General features: G+C 43.0%; 1 protein-coding gene across 3 annotated transcripts in view; it reads right to left on the bottom strand.

The window, feature by feature from the left end:
* The window catches only part of NAV1 (neuron navigator 1), a 300,162-nt gene extending 287,776 nt beyond the window's left edge, over positions 1–12,386 (bottom strand). For 2 of the 3 annotated variants that reach the window (XM_060231125.1, XM_060231126.1), the window contains exons 1-3: positions 12,237–12,381; positions 7,079–7,940; positions 6,306–6,409 (exon numbers count right to left, since the gene is read on the bottom strand). In XM_060231125.1, coding sequence (XP_060087108.1) covers positions 6,306–6,409; positions 7,079–7,911 — 937 coding nt within the window. In that variant the 5' untranslated portion in view covers positions 7,912–7,940; positions 12,237–12,381. Of the gene's footprint in view, positions 1–6,305; positions 6,410–7,078; positions 7,941–12,236 lie in introns of all 3 variants that reach the window. The other variant, XM_060231127.1, reaches the window with a different exon arrangement.
* Positions 12,387–22,691: the final 10,305 nt, after the last annotated feature.

Below are 22,691 nucleotides of genomic sequence, written 5' to 3'. Positions count from 1 at the left end.
TTTAGCACTGGATTATCCTGCAACATTTAAATTGTTTTTTTATTATTGGTATATGCTTCTCTTTTCATATATAAGCATTTCTCTGTGTGGACTATCTATCACTCTTGAAAAGTAAAACATTCTTTGCCAATATTAAATGGAATTTTTGATGCAACCTTCACTGTAACTGTGCTGTCATTTGGCTCCAATCCTTGATACTGATGGACCAATTGGTCAAGGGTTCTTTCTAGCACCCCACTATTGGTCTGGATAAATATAAAGAAACTCTGTAAACCCTGAAAGTGTTTTACCTCCTGATCAAGATTTCAGCATAGCTCAGATCTAACCACATATCTCTATTGAAAACTGCAGCACAGTAATCAGAGTTTATTTGCCTGTTATAATGTTGTAATCAGTACTACTGGAATTACCTCTGCTTACTAATTACTGCTGTTGCTGCTGCTGCTAAGCGCTTAAATGGAGATTTAGCATGTTCAAAATATATCACATTCTTTATCTTCGTAATCTACAAAGAGTAAAATTCTGTACCATGCTATTAAAATCCTTCTAGAAAGTCCGGATTCTGTACCCTAGAACAATTATGCACATCAAGCATATTTACATCATTTATCATGTTTCGTATTTTATTCTGCAAGTTTTACAAGTCTGTGTAATGTTTTTCTCAGTTTGCAGAAGCAATCTAAAGTATGCTGAAAACTAACCCCTCCCATCACATAAATCTTAATCATTTGCTGGGCTTCTGAGACAACAGCAAACATGGCCCTCTCCATTTTCAAAAGGAGAGGGATGACATCGTGTGAATGCTCCCGAAACCCCACTACTGTTTGAGAGCCATGCAGAGCAAATCCCCACCCCTCTGTGTAAAAAGCCTTCTTCACAGTCACAAAGTCAACACATTCCACCCTTTTTCTGCAGTTCTCCAGCTCTGCAGCATACAAATAGCCCTGTCAATCACTCTCATCAAATTTCTGTTCCCTTAATCGTCTCTCCCCATCACCTGCAAGGAATGAAATGCTCACATGTATAAACTCCACTCCCTTTCTTCACACAGTTCTGTATGTATGTGAACTCAAGTCCATATGAAGAAATATAATGTTGAGCCTTGATAAAAGGTATAACAAAAAGTGGGGCAGATTTCTGTTATCTCCAGATGGATGCTGATATGTGTATCTTAACTGACAGAAATCCTGATTTCTGAGAAGGCAGCTTAGAAAGGGCAGTATCCAAATTAGGATTTTGAAATTTGTTAGAAATTGAAGTCTTAGGATATCCATCTCTCAACTTCTTAATATACTGTTATATTTTGACTTGGCTATCTACACTGCAACTTGAAACTCCCTTCAGGGATGCACTTGAGTAATATTATCTCATCATATGTAATGACCTCCCTCAATATATTTTCCTTCTTAAAAGTCAGCTGAGATAGTAACATAACACAAATCTTACACCGGTGTTTTAATGTGGCTAAAGTGATCTTTGTTTTAATTGAGATTGGGAACTCCCACTTTCAATATACCATCAAGTAAAGGTAAGCAACAGAGATATGTTGTTTCAATCAGCTCTGAGGAGTCCAACTGCATAGGATGTAGCCATAATAAATGAAAATGACTTGTGGTGTCATCCTAAACAAAGTTACATCCTTCTAAACCCATTAAAATCAATGGATTTAGGAGGGAACTCTTTTCTTGGATTGCATTGTAAAAACTATGTTTCTGCTCCATATTTAAACTGTTACAACTCCACTGCTAGTGCTAAAGATTTCCAGTTCCTTCCAAATGTTCTTTTAAGTCTAGGAGCACCTTAAATTGATCTAGGACTTTTTATCTAAAATGCAGATTACCAGCAAACAGTAACCACAACATGGGGTTTGTCATAAATCAAGTAAATCATTCTTAATATTCTTAAAGTGATATATCTTTACACAGGACAGCAGTTACTGAAGGCATCCATAAGTAGATGATGTCAATATATTGAAGAATGGCCATTATTTTTACATCAAGTTAAATTTTTAATAATCTCAACAGGATTAATTATTGACAAATTATAAATACAAAAAATGCATTTTTGTTGCACTCCTCAGGTTATTGTAACTTTATTATTATTTTTATTATTCCTCCTGGGTGATATTGGACTTTAGCAGTATTCTCATAACTATATCAAAGGCCTGATGCAGATCACACAGCAGTCTGAATGCAAGCTTACTGTAAATATGTAAGTGACTGATCTACCCATTGCATCTGGGATGTCTGGGTCTGCTAATGTTAAGCTATTACTCTTTCCTTGTTGCAGTTATGTTCCCCAAGAAGGAGGAATTTCTTTTTGTTTCCAGGCACAAGTGTTTAAAATGGGATTGCCCATTAGCTAATGGATTCTTTGGACCCCTTAGTAACTTTTCTTTATTCAAATTTCACCTACCCTGAGGAGTCCCACATGGTGAAACTGTAGAAAACATGCCTGATCTGTTCCTCAGCCCTGACCGGGATGGTTGAAGTTAGTCCAATGCTGTCTTGGAAGCTAAGCAGGGCTGCTGTGGTTAGTACATAGATGAGAGACCACCAAAGAAGTCCAAGGTTTGCTACACAGAAGCAGGCAATGGCAAACCACCCTGAAGTCTCTTGCCTTGAAAATCCTATGAGGGGTAACCGTGAGTCAGCTGTGACTTTATGGCACTTTTCAGCAATGTTGTTTACAACTTTTTAAAAAACAAAAACTTGAGAGGCTACAGTCCTGAGCAAAGTACTGGCAAGGCAAAGGACATAGCTTTTCCTCTCCGTCTCCACTCTCAACTTGCTTTTCTTCCTGCTCAGGGAAGGAATGACTTTGAATAGGGAAATGGCTGGAAGAGAAAGGGCAAAGCAGCTTTTCCTCCCAACCCCTGTGTTGGCATTTTCCACCAGCCTGAATCTTCCTGTGGTTGTTCTCCATTGAATATGCATGGGAAATATATATACAGTCATGTATCATGTGCAGCTTCAGCCTTAAATTTCAGACTGATCAAAATGTCTTTGCTTTCTTTTAATTCCTGATGCACCTGCACAGCCTGTATAAATATTCTGTCCATATTTTTCCATAAGAATGTTAAGCAAAGACATAGATAGCATACCAATCAGTGGGGATTAAACTATTTGTATCACTTAGATTGTAATGACCATGTTCTTTCCATTTCTCTAACAATCTGCAACTTTAACTCCAGATTCCATTTTATTCACTGCCTGTAAAAACATTCCAGAGACATAGCCTGCGCTATTATTTTTGATTAATACAAGAATAATAAGCATCGTCCTAAAAGGAATTCTCTAAAAAGGCAACACAGTGGATCTTTATCTCCCACTTTGTGTTTATTGTGAAATAAGTGAAAAAAAGTAATCCCATACCCAATACAGAAATGGTAATGCAATCTATGACACTTCCTCCATTATCAGAAACATATGGGAAATCTTCATCCATACTGAATGGGACTTCTCTCATGTAAAACTGCCAAATTTTAGCAGGCAATGCTTTCATGCATCAGGAACTCACCAAGAACCAAGAATCTTGAGTTATGGAATCTGTTACAAAGAAGGAGAGAATGTATGCCAAGTTTTCTCTCTATGTGTCCCATTCTACAAGATCTCCTCTAGTTTAGGTGCTGTAATCTCATTTCTGACCAAAGATGTCAAACTCATTTGTTATGAGGGCCAGATATGACATAAATGTCACTTTGTTGGGTTGGGCCATGCATGCCATAAAATGTAACACAAGGTACTGGAGATATAAACTTTATAAAGGTGATTTCAGATGTCAAATGGCAATAGCAAGTGAATGACAATAGCAGGCTCAACTGGATTAGTTGTGATATGCAGAGGGTAGTAGGCATGGAGATAATGAGAGAGGAAACCAAGGTCTCAATTCCATCCAGGAGGATTCCAGGATGATGCAAAGAATCAAATGACATAAATCTGACATTAGAAACCACAACATTCAATTGCTGACCTAAGAGCAAAAGTACTCTTATAAAGGAACTTCAAAGGAAGATTAGGAAAACAGACTGCTGGATTGCAATTGATAATGAAGTTCAAGACCATGCTTTCTCCAGGACTAAATCGAGACCTTGCATTCTCCAGGACTACATCCTGTCTCATTACCAATGTGTGCTGTTATCATTTGGCATCTGAAATCACTCCACTCTCCGAGATATAAGAACCAATCCGAGTGTTCTAATTCCTAATCAGGATCTTTTTGAAGAAAATAAATCCAGTTAGGAACAGAAAAATCCAATTTAAAAAATCCCAGTTTTTCAGAATAAGCTAAAATAATTTCCTCAGTGTAAATTTTGCTTGTCAAAAGAAAGAAGGCAAAGAAGACAAAGAAGAAAATGGCAAAGATGAAGAAGACAATGAAGACGACGACCATGATAAAGACAATGAAGATGAAGAAGATGAAGAATGCTTTTCACACAAAAGCTTATACTAGAAATAAAACATTGTTGGTCCTGAAGCTGCCATGGGACTCTTTTTCCTTCCCCTCCCTTTCTTCCCAGAGAAGGAAGCAGAAGCTGTGTGTGTGTGTGTGCATGTTTGTGTGAGAGAGAGAGCGAGGGAAGAAGGAAGGGAGAAAGGGGGGAGGGAGGCAAGAAGCAAAGAGTTCCTGGGGGAGATAGGGAAAAAGCAAGCCAAGTTGTGGTTGCAATGGCAGCCCCAGAATTGAAGCAGGAAAAGGAGATTGCTCAGGGATGGATTTGAGCCCTGCAAGGGCCAGATGCAGCCCACAGGCCACATGTTTGACATCCCTGTTCTAGACAAGTGATCAGACTGTACTGTGTGGTTATAATGGTCCATTCTGATCTTAAAATAAAGTTCAATAGGTTTGAGCTAAGCTGTTTTGCTTCCACCGCCCCAACCGGTGGTAAAGGACTGTAACTTGCATTTTAAAAAGATAATTGAAACTGTTCTTACTATATTTGTTACTTGCTCAGCTATATAATCTGAAAAGTTTCATATCCCAAGCAAGAAGAGAATACTAACTGCGATTGGTACTGCAATAAAATAAATACATTCTTACCAAAAAAGTGTGTGTGTACTTAATAAATATAAGGGAAAATTGAAAACTTTATACAAACAAATTATTAAAAATTATACACAAAGATAAGAATTATAACTTACAAAACCAATCATGTTACTATGAAAAATTAAAGTCCAAGTGAAATTTGAAAGTCCACAAGACTGTGTATCATTCAAAAGGACAAAGACTTTTCTCTCAAGGGTATTTAAATCTCAACATCAGTCGACCTGGTAAGGATGAGAAATCCAGAATTGCTGTTGTTCATTTCAAAACTATAAATCTTCTTCCACAGCACAGGTACAGTCCTTGGATATGCAGTAAGTATTCCTGTAGGGCAAAAGCCTCCACATCCTGCTAAGTTGTTAGTGGGGCACTAAGCCACACTCAACTCTGTTACACAACAAACAATTTGTTAGTAGTTCTGTAGAAATAAAGACAACTCTGAATCATCAGTACATCAAATTGTTTGTTGTGTAACAGTGGAGTGCAGCTTAGTGCCCCACCAAGAGCTTAGTAGAACTGGAGGCTTTTGCCCTATAGGAATACTTTCTGCATGTCCAAGGACTTACTTGTGCTGAGGAAAAAAAATCTACTTTGAAACGAGCAACAGCAATTCCAGATTTCTCATCCTTGCTGGGTCAACTGACCCTGGGATTTAAATACCCTTGAGAGGAAAGTCTGAGACCTTTTGAAAGATACACGATCTCATGAGCTTTCAAACTTTACTTGGGACTTTAATTTTTCATAGTAGTCACATAGTTTCGTAAGTGATAATTCTTGGTTTTGTGTATAATTTTTAATAATTTGTATAGGGTTTTGAACTTTCCCTTATATTTATTAATAACACACATACTTTTATATTTATTTATTTATTTATTTTCATTGCACTACCAAGCACAGCTAGTATTTTCTACTTCTTGCTTGTTATTGTAATTCCTCTGAGTTTCATATCCCAGCATTCCCCTTTGTTGGAAACAGGAATTTCTTGACTGTTTTATGAACTATAATCCTATGCAATCCAAACAGTTGTTAATTGATTGCAAATTCCCTTGCAACTAAGCCAGCAGAGGGACCCTGGATTTAAGCATGGTTCAGAAAGGAAAGGATCCGCTTCCAAGTCACTTGCGATTTGCTATCCAATGCAGCCACACAAATGGCCACCAAAGTTTACATTCAGCAAACACAAGTTGACCTCCGCGCTTGTGCAACCAGTTAGAGCCATGCATCCTGAATGAGGAACAGTCCACTCCAGCACTTCTACTTACCCACGCCTCTCAAACTGAGATCAGAACCTTCAGTCGGACTCGGGTGCTCCTCACGTGCATGCTCCTCCTTAGAGAGGCTGGTCCGGTCCTTTTCACCCTGCCTCCTGACAACACAGGCACATCAAATTAGCATTTCTCCAGCTACATGAGATGATCAAACCAAAGGGTTGTTAATTCAATTCATTTTTCAGTAATTTGAGCAGACATAAACTGCAAAGCCTAATCTGCTATTCACTTAAGGATATCCAGCCTCAACGAATCAGTAGAAAGTGTTTGAACAGGTTTGAAATGCAACTGAGTGCTGCCCACCCTGTGATGGTCACAAAGCACATCCAGGGCTTTGCAGTCATGGAGGCAGAAAAGCCATAGGCAGGGCTGAGACAAAGGAGGACAGGTTTCCTCTATCTTTAATAGTTGTATAGGAGTGGGGAGGGGGGACACCACTCCCTTTTGGCTAGATATTGTCTGGAAGTCTCATATTCCAATAGTCAGAGATCTAATAGTTGTTTTGTTTTTTTTAAAAACCCAGCAGCATCTGTACCTTTCTATACTATAGCTGTCTTTCTTGGAGCTAACTGCAGTTATCGGGGAGAAAGTTAAATTAGGGGGAAGATACATAAGGAAAAGGTTAAGCATTCCATCCTCCAGAGATCCTTCTATGATTTTAAAAGCAGCTACACAGAAGAGAATCATAACATGCTTCAGATCATGGACACTTGTAAATTTCTTTAAATCTAGAAGTCTGCTCTGTTATATCTAATTTGACCACTCACCGATAGTGGAAAGGGGCCACCGTGGCCGTAACAGGATGGTTGTGCTGAGGCACAGAAGAAAAACTGATGGGTCCAGTGTGTAGTGCAGGCCCCTTGTTAAGGTTGCTCGTGTCCAGTGAGATCACCTGAGGCTTATCCTCCAGCTTGGACACTCCACTTCCTTTCCAGTTGACTTCTGAAACCCACTGACCTTTCACTGGACAGCTCTGAGGTCTCTTCATGCTTGGTCCTTCTGAAGGCCTGGACAACAAAGTCTCACTGTACAGGCTGAGATGAGAAGGGCTCTTCCCTGGGAGGTGAGAGGTTTTTGTAGGCTCAGAAACTGAGCTGGGCTTAACAAGACTCTTCTTGGCACCAAGGCTGGTACAATCTTCTCCATGTTTTGAAGTGTCTTTCCCTTTCTCAGCTGCTTGAGCTACAGATTTTTTGGCTGTTCCAGTGGCTCTGGGACTGGTCTTCTGTGCTCCCCGGGGGCTGCTGCAGCCAGACACTGTGTTCAAACTGAGACCGGATTCCATTCCTTCTACCCCACCATGATTCTCAGCCCCCTCTGCTTTCTCCTGTCCAGGGCTTGCAGCTGCTGAGACCTTGGGAATGACCTTCTGCTTGCATCCTTTGGCATTACCATTGCCTGAGCCAACCAACCCCCTTCCCGTCCTGGGAGAGGATGCCCTTTGGGAAGGAACAGCTCCCACACTGTTTTGCCTTGGGGGCAACTTTGGAGATGCTGCCAGAGTATGTATCTTGCTGTGGGATGCAGCTCTGGGCACAGGGATTGAGGAGGCATAATGGCTACGTCCAGCTGCGTTCACATTGGCTGTTCCATTCATCATCAGCAAGCCTCAGTTCGAGGAGGGTCAGTCTAAAAAGAGAAACGCAGGAGTAAGATGTTGGCTTCAGCAGCCAAGTCTGAATTCAGTTTATTATTTCAAGAGAGGAGTTATGCATAGATGGGTCTGATTTTTCACCTTGCCAAGGTGGACAAGAATTTAAAACACTACAGAAAACCCACACCACAATACAACACTTGCTTCCCCAGATTTTTGGTCCTTCTTTTTTTTGTGACCCACAACCTCAAAGCAAACTCTAATCATTTAGGCTATGCTCTCCTATGAAAAATATGAGAAGCCCTAATTTTCCTTTTCCAAAAAATTGATAGCATGCTGGTTTATAGGAGAATCTGTGGATCTTTTGGAAACGGCTCTTTAAAATTTATGAGCAACTCGTTCATAACTTTTCAAAATATATAACAAGGCTTTACAATTTGCTCCTAGAATTTGTCCTTGGCAGTCTGTGCTTTAACAATATTTATTTATTTTTCATATTTATATCCTGCCCTCCCCACCAAAGCAGGCCTCAAATTATATAGTTTCGGTTAGCATCAGAAAAATTGGTATTCTGATACTTACTGCTAACTGGTAAGGAAAGTGTTGCTTCTGTTTGCATCACAGCTTGCTTTGCAAGGCTTGCTCAATAGCAGGGTAGCTACAGAGCAAACCCTCTAGTTTCTCCATTGACTAAGGCTCCTCCCTTGGGGAGGGATAGCTTGCTTTGCCAGGCTCTCTCAGTCACACAGCAGAGCTACTGAGCCAAGCCTATCTTCCTTCTATTGGCTGAGGCTTTCCCTGCCCCCTGTTGAGGGAGGGAAAGAGCAACAGCTTCCTTTGCCCAGTTCCCTAGATTGCACAGGTGATACAAAGAAAGCACCTTGAAGATGAATGAGTGCTAATGTTTTAAGCATGTTTTATTTTAAGTTTTTTAAAATCTTTGTATTTGTCTCTGTCCTTTATAAAGTTTATATCTCTGCTACCTCACTTTACAATTTATGACACACATGGACCGGCCAGACAAGGTCTTATTTATGTTAATCCATCCCTCATAACAAATGAGTTTGACATCTCTGGGCTATATGGTTCTGGCCCAAAAATATATTTATTGCTTTTCTCCCCAATGAGAAACCAAAGTAGCTTACCATATCCTCGCAACAGCCCTAAAAGGTAGGTTAAATTGAGTGTAACTGGCCCTCCATCACCCAGCAAGCCTCCATGGCAGAGCAGGTATTTGAACCTGGGTCTTCCATATTCTAGAAGCTGTATATATAAAACCAAATAGCTTAATGAAGAGTGAACTATGTCAAAGGTAATAGTGTAAATCAGGGGTGTTGAACATGCAGTTCGGGGGCTGAATCAGGCCCCCAGAGGGCTCCTATCAAGCCTCCAAGCAACTGGCTGTCATTTGCTTTCTTCTCCCTCTCTCTTGCTTCCTTCTGCGTAAGAGCTTGCTTTGCAAGGCTTGCTCAATTGCACAGGAGGTACAGAGCAAAACCTCTATTTTCTCCATTGGCTGAGGCTCCTCCCTTGGGGAGGAAGGAGGGAGGAATAGCTTGCTTTGCCAGTACTCTCTCAATTGCACAGCAGAGCTACTGAGCCAAGCATCTCTTTCTCCGCTGGCTGAGGCTCCCCCCACCCAGTCCCCTGGGGAAGGAAGGAAAGAGCCAGAGCTTCCTTTGCCCAGTTCCCTGAATCCCATGGGAGAAATACAAAGAAAGCACTTTTAAGACCAATGAGTGCTAACATTTTAAGCACGTTTATATATATATATATTTGTGTTTGTCTGTGTTCTTTATAAAATTTATATCTCTGCTACCTAATCTTAAATAGGTACACACATGGCCTGGCCTGACATGGCTCGACCCAACCTGACATGGCCCAGCCCAACAAGGTCTCATTTATGTCAGTCCAGCCCTCATAACAAATGAGTTCAATACCCCTGAATGGAAACCATGTTTACTAAAAATGGTATTCATTTGCTCTGTGTCTTGAGATGAAGCATCAAACTGTTTTTGCAAGAGGGTTGTTTGGTTTGGTTTGGTTTGGTTTGGTTTGGTTTGCAATGCCTCTGCACATTCACAGCTTTTCCAAAACTTTGGCTTTCCCCCACTTCCTTTCCTCTGTGTTGCTAAAAGCCAGGGAGAACCAGAAGGATTTGAGGTTATTCAGAGGACACTGAAAACACTACTTAACTTTCCCATTTCCACTACACCAGCAGCTCTGACTTAGGACCAGGACAGATGTTAAGCACAGTCTTCTGTTGGCTCTAGGAATGCTATCATGTTACAACCACAGCTGGCTCTCTAGACTGTTTCCTTTCCCTAGAAATCCTGCTGCCAGGGGCAAATGATAGAAACTATGGAGCTCAGCATGGTGGAAGGGAAAGTTGGGAGGGGGGGACAGATAAACTAGCTTAGCCACATCAATATTTCAGCCTCCCCAGTGCAGAGAACTTAACTTCTGCAGTTTTTATACTATTCTCAGAACACAGTAATGATTTGTAGGCTGGGTGGAAACACACTTCCAGCAATAACCCAATTTCTTCTGCTCTCTTTTGCAGACAGGTCAAATGATATAAAAATGTCCAACTACTCAAAACCATGAACAAGTTACAGTAAACATCTCTATTCTGAAGCTGCCATCATATATCATGAGAACTGTTTTTGTCTGTAAAAAGAAACTGAATCGGCAGAGAACCTCGATTATATGAGCTCTCCAAGCATCATGCCGCCGCCACCAGAGTTTCTGTGATCAGAAAGTCTTTGGGGAATCCTAATAACAGCACATCAATGAACAGACCAACGTCCTTGAGAAGTCAGTGCTATTCCATAGAATGACACACACTGTGAAAACTCACATCACGCATCAAGCTATGCAACTTTCACCCCTGTCATCACTCGCTACTCCTCCGGTAGTGACCAAATCACACACAGTGTTCCAGCAAATGAGAAACACACCAGCAAGGCCAATTACAGGGCTGTTTTCCATCTGCTCAATACTAGGCTAGTAGGGATTACAAAAATATGTAATTTTCAAAAACTCAGTTTTATTTGCAGCCCACACATTTCAGAATTACCTACTGCTTCTCATAAATTATCTTCATGGTAAAGAACCCCTGAACATATCAATGCCACTGTTTAAAAAAATGCAAAAATGAATAAACTAATTCACTGGGGAGGGGTTTCTGGGAAAATGTCACAAAACAATTATATACTGGGAAGAAATCCTGGATAGAACATGCCAGCAACTATGGCCAGCACAATCTGTATGTGAGATCCAGTTATAAGAAAACCATTCAAGTTATAGGTGGGAAACTGAAGGTTCATGCAGGGCCAACCCAATTATTTTCTTCTGGGAGCAGAGGTGGGGATTGAAAACAGTGTCACTAAATATGACAGGTAGGTGTCCTACAATGTTACAGGCAAATATGACAGGCAGATGTCCTACAATGTTACAGGTGACCAATTAACTGACTGTAGGACTACACATTTACCACAAGCACATCAAGAATGTTTTGAGCAAGGGACCAAGGGATTTAGGTTCTGTTTAAGTTTCTGCCACAAAACTGTACAAATATCTTATCTGTTGGGTGCCTGAGAGAAAAATCCTAGGCAGGGTCACACTGACTGAGTATAATTCAGCTTATGTCAGTTTGTACTGTCAGTTTCTTATCTGTAGGAAGGGGGAATGGCATGAGCTTGTTGCAAAAAAAGTCAGGCCCCTTACCCAGCCAGGTTACAGCCTAAACTTTATCAATTTCTTACTTCATCAACAACACTGATGAAACAGGTAACAGGCATTTCATAACATTGACTGCACAGTCACTCTCAGCCACTATGGCAATAAATGCCATGAAAACAAATTAAAACTTTCTGAGAATCCCATGATCAGATTCTGAAGGATGCCTGTGCCATAGACAGTTGCCATTTGGCAGACCGAGGTACATTAATTGCTGTCATCCATAGTAAACAAGCACCCACTTACCACCAATAACCCAACATTGTATGGTCTTCTCAGTGAGGTTTTTATGCTTCTTCCCACACCAAGGTCCGTTTCAAAGCCCCTGACCGATAGTCTCACTAATGATCCCATGGATAGTGGCTGTTCCCCCATGCTGCTCTGGGCCTAACCAAAATGTCAGGACTGCACATGCCACAGACAGCTTCCGCTCTGAGAAGTGCTGTCTGCTATACTACAAAACTTCCTGCATTGCAGCACCCTACACTGTAGCTCATGCTAATCATACTTCCTGCATTGCAGCCCAACACTGGATATCCTTGGAAGGAACAGCTTGAAAGAAGGTCAGGGAGGAAGGGGAACAGACTCACCCAAACCGTGGTCTGTGCAGCCACTGCTCACACGCTTCAGATCCTTACATGCAGGAATGCAAAACCTGGGCATTCAGATCCCATTTCTCACCAGATGTTTGCTGACCCAAACATCCTTCTCTCACACACAGCATCCTGTACTGCCTGCCAAGCAGTCACAGCTAGAGCAGGGGGCACTCTCTCCAATGCTAAGCCAATTTACATTGCTAAGCCGTTCTGGTGCATGCTCAGCTGCCACTTCTCAGACCATCAGCCATTTATTGACAGCTCCCCCTCAGAATGAAATGCTTCTGCTTTAAAAAAAAAATACTGTCTTATTTCTTGTTTGTCCCAGTCCTCCCTTTGTCCCAGTCCTCTGGCTGCTGTCTTAGCTCCAAACTTGCTGCATCTAGAAGGGCAGGAAAGAGGAAGAACTAGTTCTTCAAAAGGAAGTTTGCTCTGGTTTTATGACTCTCTACACAGGCTGATTGCTCAGAAGCTGTCATCTTGCAAGAACAATTCTGATGAAGGAATGCATCAGACTAGGGGAATGTCTCAGGTTCTGTGTTGCCATCCCATCTCAAGTCACATATCTCCATGTAGATTATTTATTATTTCATCTACTGCATCATTTATTATTTTTACATAATTTGTATGCCACCTTTTTGTCCTTACATGGCCCATCAGTTTAAAACATACATAACAAAATCACATTTTAAAACCATTAAAATCAACTCCACCAAACACACATCATTAAACCAACTAAAAGCAGCAATTAAAACATTGGTTAGGAAGGAAGAATCACTGAGGAAATGCTGAATGAAAAAAAGAAGAAAGTCTCCACCAGCTGGCTGAAGGCAGCAGCAGAAGGGTACAGACTGGGGAAAGAGTTCCAGAGCTTTGTGGGATGACTGAGAAGGCCCTCTCCCAGGTTGCCACCTGCTTTATCTCAGAAGGTTGGGGCACCCAAAGCAGGGCCTCTGGAGATGACTGTAATGGTTGGAAAGTATGTTCATCCCAAACCATATAGGGCTTTGAGGGTCAAACCGGCACCTTAAATTGTGCCCAGAAACAAACTGAGAGCCAGTGCAGATGATCCAAGACTGGAGTGACATTGTCTCTATGACCCACTCCAGTCAACATCCTAGCTGCAGTATTCTGAACAAATTGCAGTTTTTGAACGCTTCTCAAGGGCACCCTATGTACAGCACTGCAGTGCTTCTCAAGGGCACCCTATTACAGCACTGCCTATTACAGCACCCTATTACAGCAATGTAATCTAGCTGTAACCAGGGCATGCATCCGCAGTGGCCAGGTCTTTTCTGCCAGGAAAGACTTCAGCTGGCTAACCAGTTGAAACCAGAAAAAGGTACTCCTTGCCACAGCTGCCATCTGCTTATCCAGCAATAGGTCCCAGTCCAAGAGCACCTCCAGACTAATAACCTGTTCCTTCAGGGACTGCAATCCCATTCAGAACAGATGACAATTTAAATCCCATGTCAGACCTTTCACCTACCAGTAGAACTTCCATCTTTCTGGGATTAAGCTTCAGTTTATTAGCTTGCATCCATGCCAAAGTTTCCTCCAAGTATTGATTCAGCGTTTCTACAGCCTCCCTGAGATCAGCTGGAAGCGTAAGATAGAGCTGTGTGTCATCCATGTACTAGTGACAGCCCAGCCCAAATCTCTGGATGACTTCACCCAGCGGTTTCATGTAGATGCTAGAGAGCATAGGGGACAAGATGGAACCTTGTGGGAAACCACAGGCCATAGCTCAAGAGGCTGAGCAGCAGACCCCCAGCACCACCTTCTGCAACCTACCCTCCAGGTACACAGCACATCACCTAGGCATTATCACTGTAGCAAAAATGACAAGATTGGTGTCGGGCCCCTGGTGCCCCCTGGGGGTCCCCAACGTGGCCATCGCTCCTGGTGTCCGCTTTGCTGCTAGCCACAGAGGTCTCAGAACTGGGAAGGGACGGGGTTGCATCACTCAAAGCCTCCTTTCCCCGGCTGCGCTTTGGGGTCCACACACTCTCTTGGGGTTGGCAGCCCTCCAACAGTCACAGCCAGTTTCCTCCTCGACCTCTCAGCGTGGCTGCCTTTTATGCCTTCCCAGCTCCCCCCTCCCTTTCCAGTTCCTCCCCCCCGAGGGCTCTGCCCTCCCTCATAAGTCTGGATGCCAAGGGGAGGTGTCCTGGGGCATTCCTGCCCCGAAGGCTGCTGGGGCATCTTTGCCTTGGGCGGAGGCTTGGGGCATGGCGGCGGAAGCTGTCGTGGCTTGGGATGTGGTCTTTCGCTGGCCTTGGGGCCTCGCTGAAGCTTGGCCTCCGACGGACTGCCAGTGGGGGGGGGCTGTGCCACTCCTGCCGCGTCCTGGTCCTGGTGCAGCTGGCTCTCGGAAGGGTGGGTTCCCCCATCGTTGGCGTCCTACCGCCTGGCTTGCAGGTGGGTCGGGGCTTGGCCGCTGCATCCGCCGCTGCCATGTGGGGGTCCCTCAGGGTTGTTGCCTGGTCACGCGGGGGGGTCATCAGGGTCGGGGGGACCTTCCCATCCAAGTCCTGTCCCAGGTGGGACGGGACAACTGGGATAAAACCACAAATGTAGGTGTTGCTTGGCTTAACTACCTATGGCATTCAATGCACATTTTTTTATTCTCTTCCTGATCACTGCCAGTGTTGTACTTCTGAGAGAAAAGAAACAAGTATTACTCTTTCTTGTGTTGTCTTTCTACAGGTAGAGTTCTTTAAATTCTGAGCTTGAGCCATGGCAATGAGCTGAAGGGCTCTTGGCCTTTGGCTGTTGACCGCTGGGGCTGGGGGCTACTGCTGCAACTGAGGGGAAGGCCTGTGTAACAACTGCAAGCAGCCCTAGGTAGGGAGCCATAGTTTGAGGTCATCTCAATGACTTCTCAGCCTATGTGATCAGACCAACATCTGCCTCGATTCTTTCCCCTATGAGCTTGCAGGACACACTTATGGTTACTATGATTTAGTACCATGTCAGATGGTCTGTGCTCCTTAATTTCACTGGCCTTGGCTTGTGAATGGGGCAGGATGTTGGGGATGAGACTACTATACCAGTGTAGCAAGGAGATATGGCAGTGGAGGGAGAGGGCTATTTGATGTAGAGAGCCAGTTTGGTGTAATGGTTAAGTGTGTGGACTCTTATCTGGGAGAACCAGGTTCGATTCCCCTGTCCTCCACTGGCAGCTGCTGGAATGGCCTTGGGTTACCATAGTTATCCTTGAAAGGGCAGCTTTTGTGAGAGCTCTCTCAGCCCCACCTACCTCACAGGGTGTGTGCTATGGGGGGAGAAGATACAGGAGATTGTAAGCCGCTCTGAGTCTCTGATTCAGAGAGAAGGGCAGAGTATAAATCTACAGTCTTCTATTGAGACAGCCAGTGATTTGAATTAATGCTTATGTGACAGATACAGTTGCAAGGGGCTCTACTTACTTGGCCTTATCCTTGATACTGTGCAATGCCAGATCAGTGAGGCACAAAACTGTACTATCTGGGTTGATGGAGCAGAACAAGACTGATCTGTCTTACATGACAAAGATTTGGCTGGAAGAAAAAGACTGGCTATAGCTGTCCCAGTCAACTCTGCCTGGTTACGCAGACCTTCATTAACCCCAAAACAGTGGCTGGGAAGGAAGTGTGGCTATCAGTCTCCAGGAATGTTCTCTTTCATACCCTACTGCCCATATTGTTTGTGTGTTCAACTTGTACTAGGTACCAGGGGCAAAGTAGGCATTCTACTGGTTCACCAGCCACCTATCTCATCAGTGGGTGCTCTCTTGACCAATATGTTATTTATTTATTTTATTCAATTTTTAGCCTGTCCTTCCTGTAGAACAGGCTCATAGTAAATGAAATGCCACAAACAAACAGCAAGGAAGAATTAATACATTTTAGAGCCAAGTTCCAGAATCTCCTAGACTGAGTTTTTAAAATTTAGTACATTTTTAAGCCTTCCTTTATCCCAAGGACTTGGAGTGGTGTACATTGTTCTTCCCATCTCCACTTTATTTCAACACAACCCTGTGAAGCTGAGAGAGAGAGAGAGAGGGAGAGGTAGTCCAAAGCCACCCAGTAATGTGTCATGGTAGACTGATCCTGGGTCTTCCAGATCCTAATCTGAAAGAACTACATCACACTGGCTATCAAGTGAATCTAGAAGAATACATTTGTTCTCCTAGTGGATTCACAGAGTTCCCTCCTTCACTGAGACAATCTTCCAATAGGATTTTAATTCTATGGTGCTGATGTGGGCAGGTGCTGAGTGAGCTAAACAAACTCTGGAAACCAAAGATGACACTGGTTTAGTATCAAAAACTCCTCCCAGCTCCTCAGAAGACTAATTCCTGGAGAAAGGTCAGAAGGGGTCTGTCATGATCCTAGGCCTAGTGTGACCTTCAGGCTCCAGGGAAGCCTGTATCAGAGTAGCAACCAGGGCTACATTTCCCAAGAAGAAGACCATAGATTTATACCCTACCCTTCTCTCTGAATCAGATTCTCAGAGCAGCTTACAATCTCCTTTATCTTCTTTCCCCACAACAGACACCCTGTGAGGTGGGTGGAGGTGAGAGAGCTCTCACAGAAGGTGCCCTTTCAAGAACGACTTCTGCAGGAGCTATAGCTGACCCAAGGCCATTCCAGCACCTGTGAGTGGGGAATCAAACCCGGTTCTCCCAGATAAGAGTCTGCATACTTAACCACTACACCAAACTGGCTCTCAGTTAACCACTTAATCACTACACCAAACTTGAGGGATCCATTCCGTTCCTCTGACTGGGTTGGCGGAAGTTCTGGAAGGAAAACTTGCTTAGTGGGAAACAGAGGGGTGGGGCCTGGAAGGAAAGGATGATAGGCCTAGCTAGAGGAAGAGGGGTGTTCTCTCTGGAAAGGAAAGGATGCACTGGAGAGAGGCTGCAGCAGGAGAGTTCTCTCATCCAAAGAGGGGTGGAAGAGTTGGAAGCAGGAGGGAATGTGTACATCAGGATTTTATTTTCTTTGTACCACCTTAACTGTTTTCCCTTTCACTATTGTACTAGGTACAAGGACTCCTTGAAGGTACAAGGACTCCTTGTACGAGGTACAAGGACTCCTTGAAGAAATCCCTTGGCACCTGTCACATCAACCATCACCAGTGGTCTGACCTAGCCTCAGATCGCAAAGCATGGAGGCACACCATCCACCAGGCTGTTTCTTCTTTTGAGAACGCACGCATAGTTGGTCTTGAGGACAAAAGGAGATTGAGGAAGAATCACACTGCTACAGCACCAACCCTAAATCAGACTTTTCCCTGCAGCCACTGTGGCCGGACCTGCCTGTCCCGCATTGGTCTTGTCAGCCACCAGCGAGCCTGCAGCAGACGTGGACTATTGCACCCTTCTTAAATCTTCGTTCGCGAAGCCAAGCCGAGAGAGAGAATTGTACTAATAATTTTACAACTCACTTGTTTGCTCTTGAGCACTTACAATAAACTTATTATTGTTATACTGCCTGAGTCCTCACATCTCTTTGGTTATACACAAAGAAAAGGTACTTGTCGAGAAGAAAGATAGAGGGGTGGGTGCGTGCTCTGGGTCCTCTTGGACTGATCTGAACTAGAGTGGTGGCAGCCTGCAGAGGTCCTCCCTGGTCTCCTGCAGTGTGACGGGCTCCAATGGGCCATCAGAAATAACTGTGCAGCTGTACATCCACTAAAGCATGCACACAAAAAACAGGCAAAAAGGCAGTCTTTAAAAATGGATCACCAAAATATCTTAGGCATATTAAATGAAGTAACATTCAAAACAGCATGTATCAAAACACCATATGTGAATGGGCTTATGTGACAAAATGCAAATGAGAGAAGGAAATCCTCCAATAGAACAGTGCATAATTTAAAGAAACAGATATTTTCATCTGGGTGTAGAAATTCTTTGCATTTTGGCTGTTACTTAAGGATACTTTAAAAAGATGTTTTCCTGAGTGTGTAAAGATTTTTCCAGTGAGTTCTTGACATGTTTGGAAGCTCAGGTTTCTATATATGAAATTTTGAAATAGATCCAGCAGACTATTGTCCCATTGGAAAAGGAGGTCTGTAAGATTGGACTGTTCTTCATTTAAAAAATTATGATCCTAGAAAAGAATTATAATCTATATGTCTACTTCTTAAGTGTGGCTCCCAACTGAAGATATTTCAATCCACAAACGGGGGTCACATTGACACTAAACATCTTTCTGCAAACTTGAAGGATGTTTTTAAAATGGGGGGGGGGGGAAATTAAATTCTCCCAAAAATAAAGCAATGCTGTCTGCATATGCACAGGCGGCATATTTGCCTTTCTTTTTCAGAGCTGATGGTGGTGGCATCTAGGAGTCACTCCAGGCCCAACCCCCTGACACCAAACCAGCCAGAACTGTGTTCCTGCTCAAAAAAAGCCCTGGTAAAGAGAGGGGAGAAAGAGAGGGGAGGTAGGTTGACAGAGAAGGGGTGGGAGAGGTTGATGGAGAAGGAGGGAGGAAAAAAGAGGGGGTAGGCTGATGGATAAGGGGAGAAAGAGAAAAAGGGGAGATATTATCAGAGAAGGTGAGAGAGATACAGAGGAAAAAGAAAGAGAGGTGGGTAAGATTGACAGAGGGGGAGGGGTGAGAAAAAGTGGGAAGACTGTTAGAGAAGGGGGAAGAGGGAAAGAAGGAAAGGGGAGGAAGGGATGCACTCTCCCCATACGTTTATTGTGGGTCTCCACTTGTCTATGTTTGATCCTTCTTTGAGTAAATGTCCATGATATTTCATCACATGTGTCTAGTATACTTGGATAGTCTATTTTTAGAGGTTGCTATATTGTTAGTCTGAATATTCAAAGCTTCTGTTTTGATAGGCATACCTTTGCACAGCATTTTCTTTTCCAGTGTAATCTTGTTTATTAAACTGGCCACCAGTCATCTCCGTTGGACTACTTCCTGATTACAAAACGTTATCCGATTTAAAGTTATGGGAATCTAACTTGTTCCTAATTCAGCTTTCTATTAGATAACTATCAGCACTTAGATTCCATTATGCCTTAATGTGATTGTTTCCACAACTTATGGTCTTACGAACCTGACCCTTGAGACCTATAACAACAGAAGGAATCCAGGAAATATTGATGCCAGGGTAACTGGATAATGCCAAAATGTTATTAGCACCAACTGTTTTAAATTGTTTTATTAACTAACTGATTTTATTACTAATGTGAAATCAGATTTTATTATTACTGTTATTATGACCAATGTTGTAAGCCGCCCTGAGCCTGCCTCGGCGAGGAGGGTGGGGTATAAATTTAATAAACTAAACTAAACTTTGTTTTGGCAACAATAATATCTCATGAACTAGGTGCAGGGACTTGTATCTGGAGTCATACAGACTAAGGTAGAGACTTCAGCCTGTGAATGCTCAGACTTCAAAGCCCTCTTTGGACACAGAAGGGCACAGAAATATGAAAGTGGTAGGGAATACACACCCTCTGGTTTGACCAGGCATTGAATAAAACCAGCAGCCTGATGTTCTGACATTGTCAGGTCAACAGAGCAGTATCTTTTGCCAGTTGCATTTGAAACCTCATCTCAAAACAGCTCCAGCTGCTGTTGAGAGTTTCCAGCCTTCTGATTGCTGTCCCCCCCCCCCCACAACTTTTAATGTTTTATTGTCTTGGGCTTAAATAACTGGTTCAACAGCTTCCTCTCTTCTGGCAAACTAAAGCATTCCTGCTTTGATGCTTCGGCAAGTTCTGCACCTGTCACTGCCCTTGCAGTGCAAAGTGTTAGACCTGCAAGTCACTAGTGGATGCATCCAATGAACAAATGAACAACACTGTCAAAGCACTGTTCCAGGGAAGTTTAAAACAGTGGCTGTTCCCCAGAGGAGATGTGAAGGTTCTGACAGCAAAATATGAAAGGAGAAAGAAAGAGCAGGGCAAAGCAGAGAGAAATTTTTATTGATGTAAGAGAGGCTTGCATGTATAAAAACAGCCTGCTAGAACCATGCTCCCAAGTCAGATGCCAAATAACCTTGGGTTACGCAGTGCTGAACCTGGTTTGGAATCTCCCATTTAAGTGAAACGGGAAATATAGGTCAGGCTTTCAGAGTGCATCAGAGGATACAGCACAATGAATGAAAAAAGGGGAGAGAAAACCAGGTTAATGGAATCTCTGTAATCCCAGAGTAGAATCAAACTGACAGTGTGTTTAATCTTCAAAAAGCACAGCATACTGTGAGATGTGGAACATGTTCTCTGGTGACAGATTTTGTATTCCCCCCACCCTGCACACACATGCACACCAGCATTCACTACATTAACCTGAAAATCTAGTTTCCTGCAGCCCTTGTGGCTTCAATCATCTGACCAGCAGGCCTGCTCAAGAAGATGGGAGGGGGACTGATCAAATTATGGAAAGAATTTTCAGACAAGATCTAACTGTTCTCAGATAGAAGCAACAATAAAACAAACTTGATTACGTTGTAAGCTAGGAGTCACAATGCTCCCTGCATGAGGTTTTCATTAGGGAAAGAGGGCAAGGGAGATGGCAAAGGAACAAGAAACACCCAGAAAAGCAAAGCACCTCACAGAAAAGCGAGAGACGCTCCTGTTCTTTCATCAAATGCCAAAAAAAAAAAAAAATGCTGAGTCAACCATAGCATAAGGGCCGTTCTGTTGTGACAAAGCATAGCCAGATGGCCATTCTGAAGAGGCTAGCTGTGCATCCAGGTCACACCTGGTCCCAGCTGAATATGCTGACATCTCTATACTCTGCTGCCCGACCTCGAACTCTCTACTCATCCTGTAATCCATACTGAGCAGCAGGGAAACAATATGTATGACACAGCCCACACAGACATAGCAGCCCTCTCATCAAGGAAAAGTTTTAAAAGTACCTGTATTTCGCCAGTTCATGATTTGCCACTCCTAGTTTTTAATGCACAGTTACTAAACAAGGAAGCTTCTATCCAGATGTAAAAGTCCCACAGTCCAGAAAGAAGGGCCATCACACAATGAAGCAAAGTGTGATACCTTTACAGAGCATGTCAACAGGTTTTATTGAGATCCATATATCTTTTTTTCTGTAACCATGGAAACACCTATCAAGGCTCCCAAGGAAAGGACTCCAGCTGCCTGGAAACAATTTCCCACTGTGCCCTTTAGCTCCCCATCTCTGGCTTCAGTTCCCCAGTCTATTTGCCTCCATTTTGCCCATTCAGACTGTTTCCTCAAGGTCAGATACTGAAGAGGAAGCTGAAATGCTGCATCCCATAAGAGCAATATGAAAGCAAAATAGCAAGAAGTCCCTGTGTAGAGATTTTAAAAAGAAGCCATTGTTGGCTATGAGAAGCCAAATTCATTTACCATTGAAGAGAGAGCATTTACCCACATCAGTTTCCATGAAACTCAAAGCCTTTGTCATTCCTAAATGAAAATCCATTCACTTGTAATCCTTGTCACCATGAAACATTAGGGTGTACAAGCCCTCCATCACTTTGCATCAGATCATTTGCTGGCATTTCTGGAGCAAACTCCTCTCATTTAACAATCAAGGTAAAAGACCTCCAGGCTGAAAGTACCATGGCACCAAGTTTCACCTTGAACTCTAGGCTTGAATGTTTAACATCACAGCTACATGGCCCATATTTTGTCATCTCAGCATCCTTCATAACAAGCAGGCCAAGAGGAGGACACTAGGATGAAGACCAATTTCTGCTGACAATGTATTTCCAAGGTGGTGTGCATCTTGTTCTACCACAGGTCCCATTTGCCCTTCCCAGCTCATAGCTCTTTTGCTAGAATAGCAGGTGGCCACCAATTTCTCTTTGAAGGTGCTGGCTACTTTTCAGAGTTGGAAAAGGATTGTTTGTTCATGGTTGGCTGTAAAAGAAGGAACTAATTTAAGCAAAGCTTTTTTAAAAAGTGTTTTCAGCTTGGCAAGCTGCAGGAATTACAAGCACCAGCCGCCATTGTAGATGGTGTATGTACAGAAAGGAGAGGAGAGGGAAGTGTGCCTTACATCATCCTACCATCAGGAGCTATGGGCAGAGTGCAGGACTTAGGGAGGCCTGGGTTAAAACCCTGCTCAGCCATGAATCTCACTGAGGGAGAAATCCTAAACAAGACTACTCAGAAGCAAGTCCTACTGGTATTTACTCTGAGGAAAGAGTCCTCAGGAGTGCGGCCTGAGTGACCTTGTGTGAGCCACTCTCTCCAAGCCAAAGCTAGCCTAACTCCCAGGGTTATTACAAAGGGAAAATGGAGGAGGGAAGAACTATATATAACATCATATGGAAGAATGGGGGAAGGGGAAGTCAGATACATAAAATGACAGCGGAAAGCTAGAGAGAATCAAGAAAGAAGAAGAAGAAGAAGATGATGATGAAGATGAAGATGATGAAGATGAAAATGATGAAGATGATGATGACGATGATGATGATGATGATATTGGATTTATATCCCGC

The sequence above is a fragment of the Heteronotia binoei genome, chromosome 2, assembly GCF_032191835.1.
Source record: "Heteronotia binoei isolate CCM8104 ecotype False Entrance Well chromosome 2, APGP_CSIRO_Hbin_v1, whole genome shotgun sequence".
Lineage (NCBI taxonomy): Eukaryota > Metazoa > Chordata > Lepidosauria > Squamata > Gekkonidae > Heteronotia > Heteronotia binoei.
Note: the sequence above shows the minus strand (reverse complement) of the source record. Positions and strands in the feature narration are given on the sequence as shown.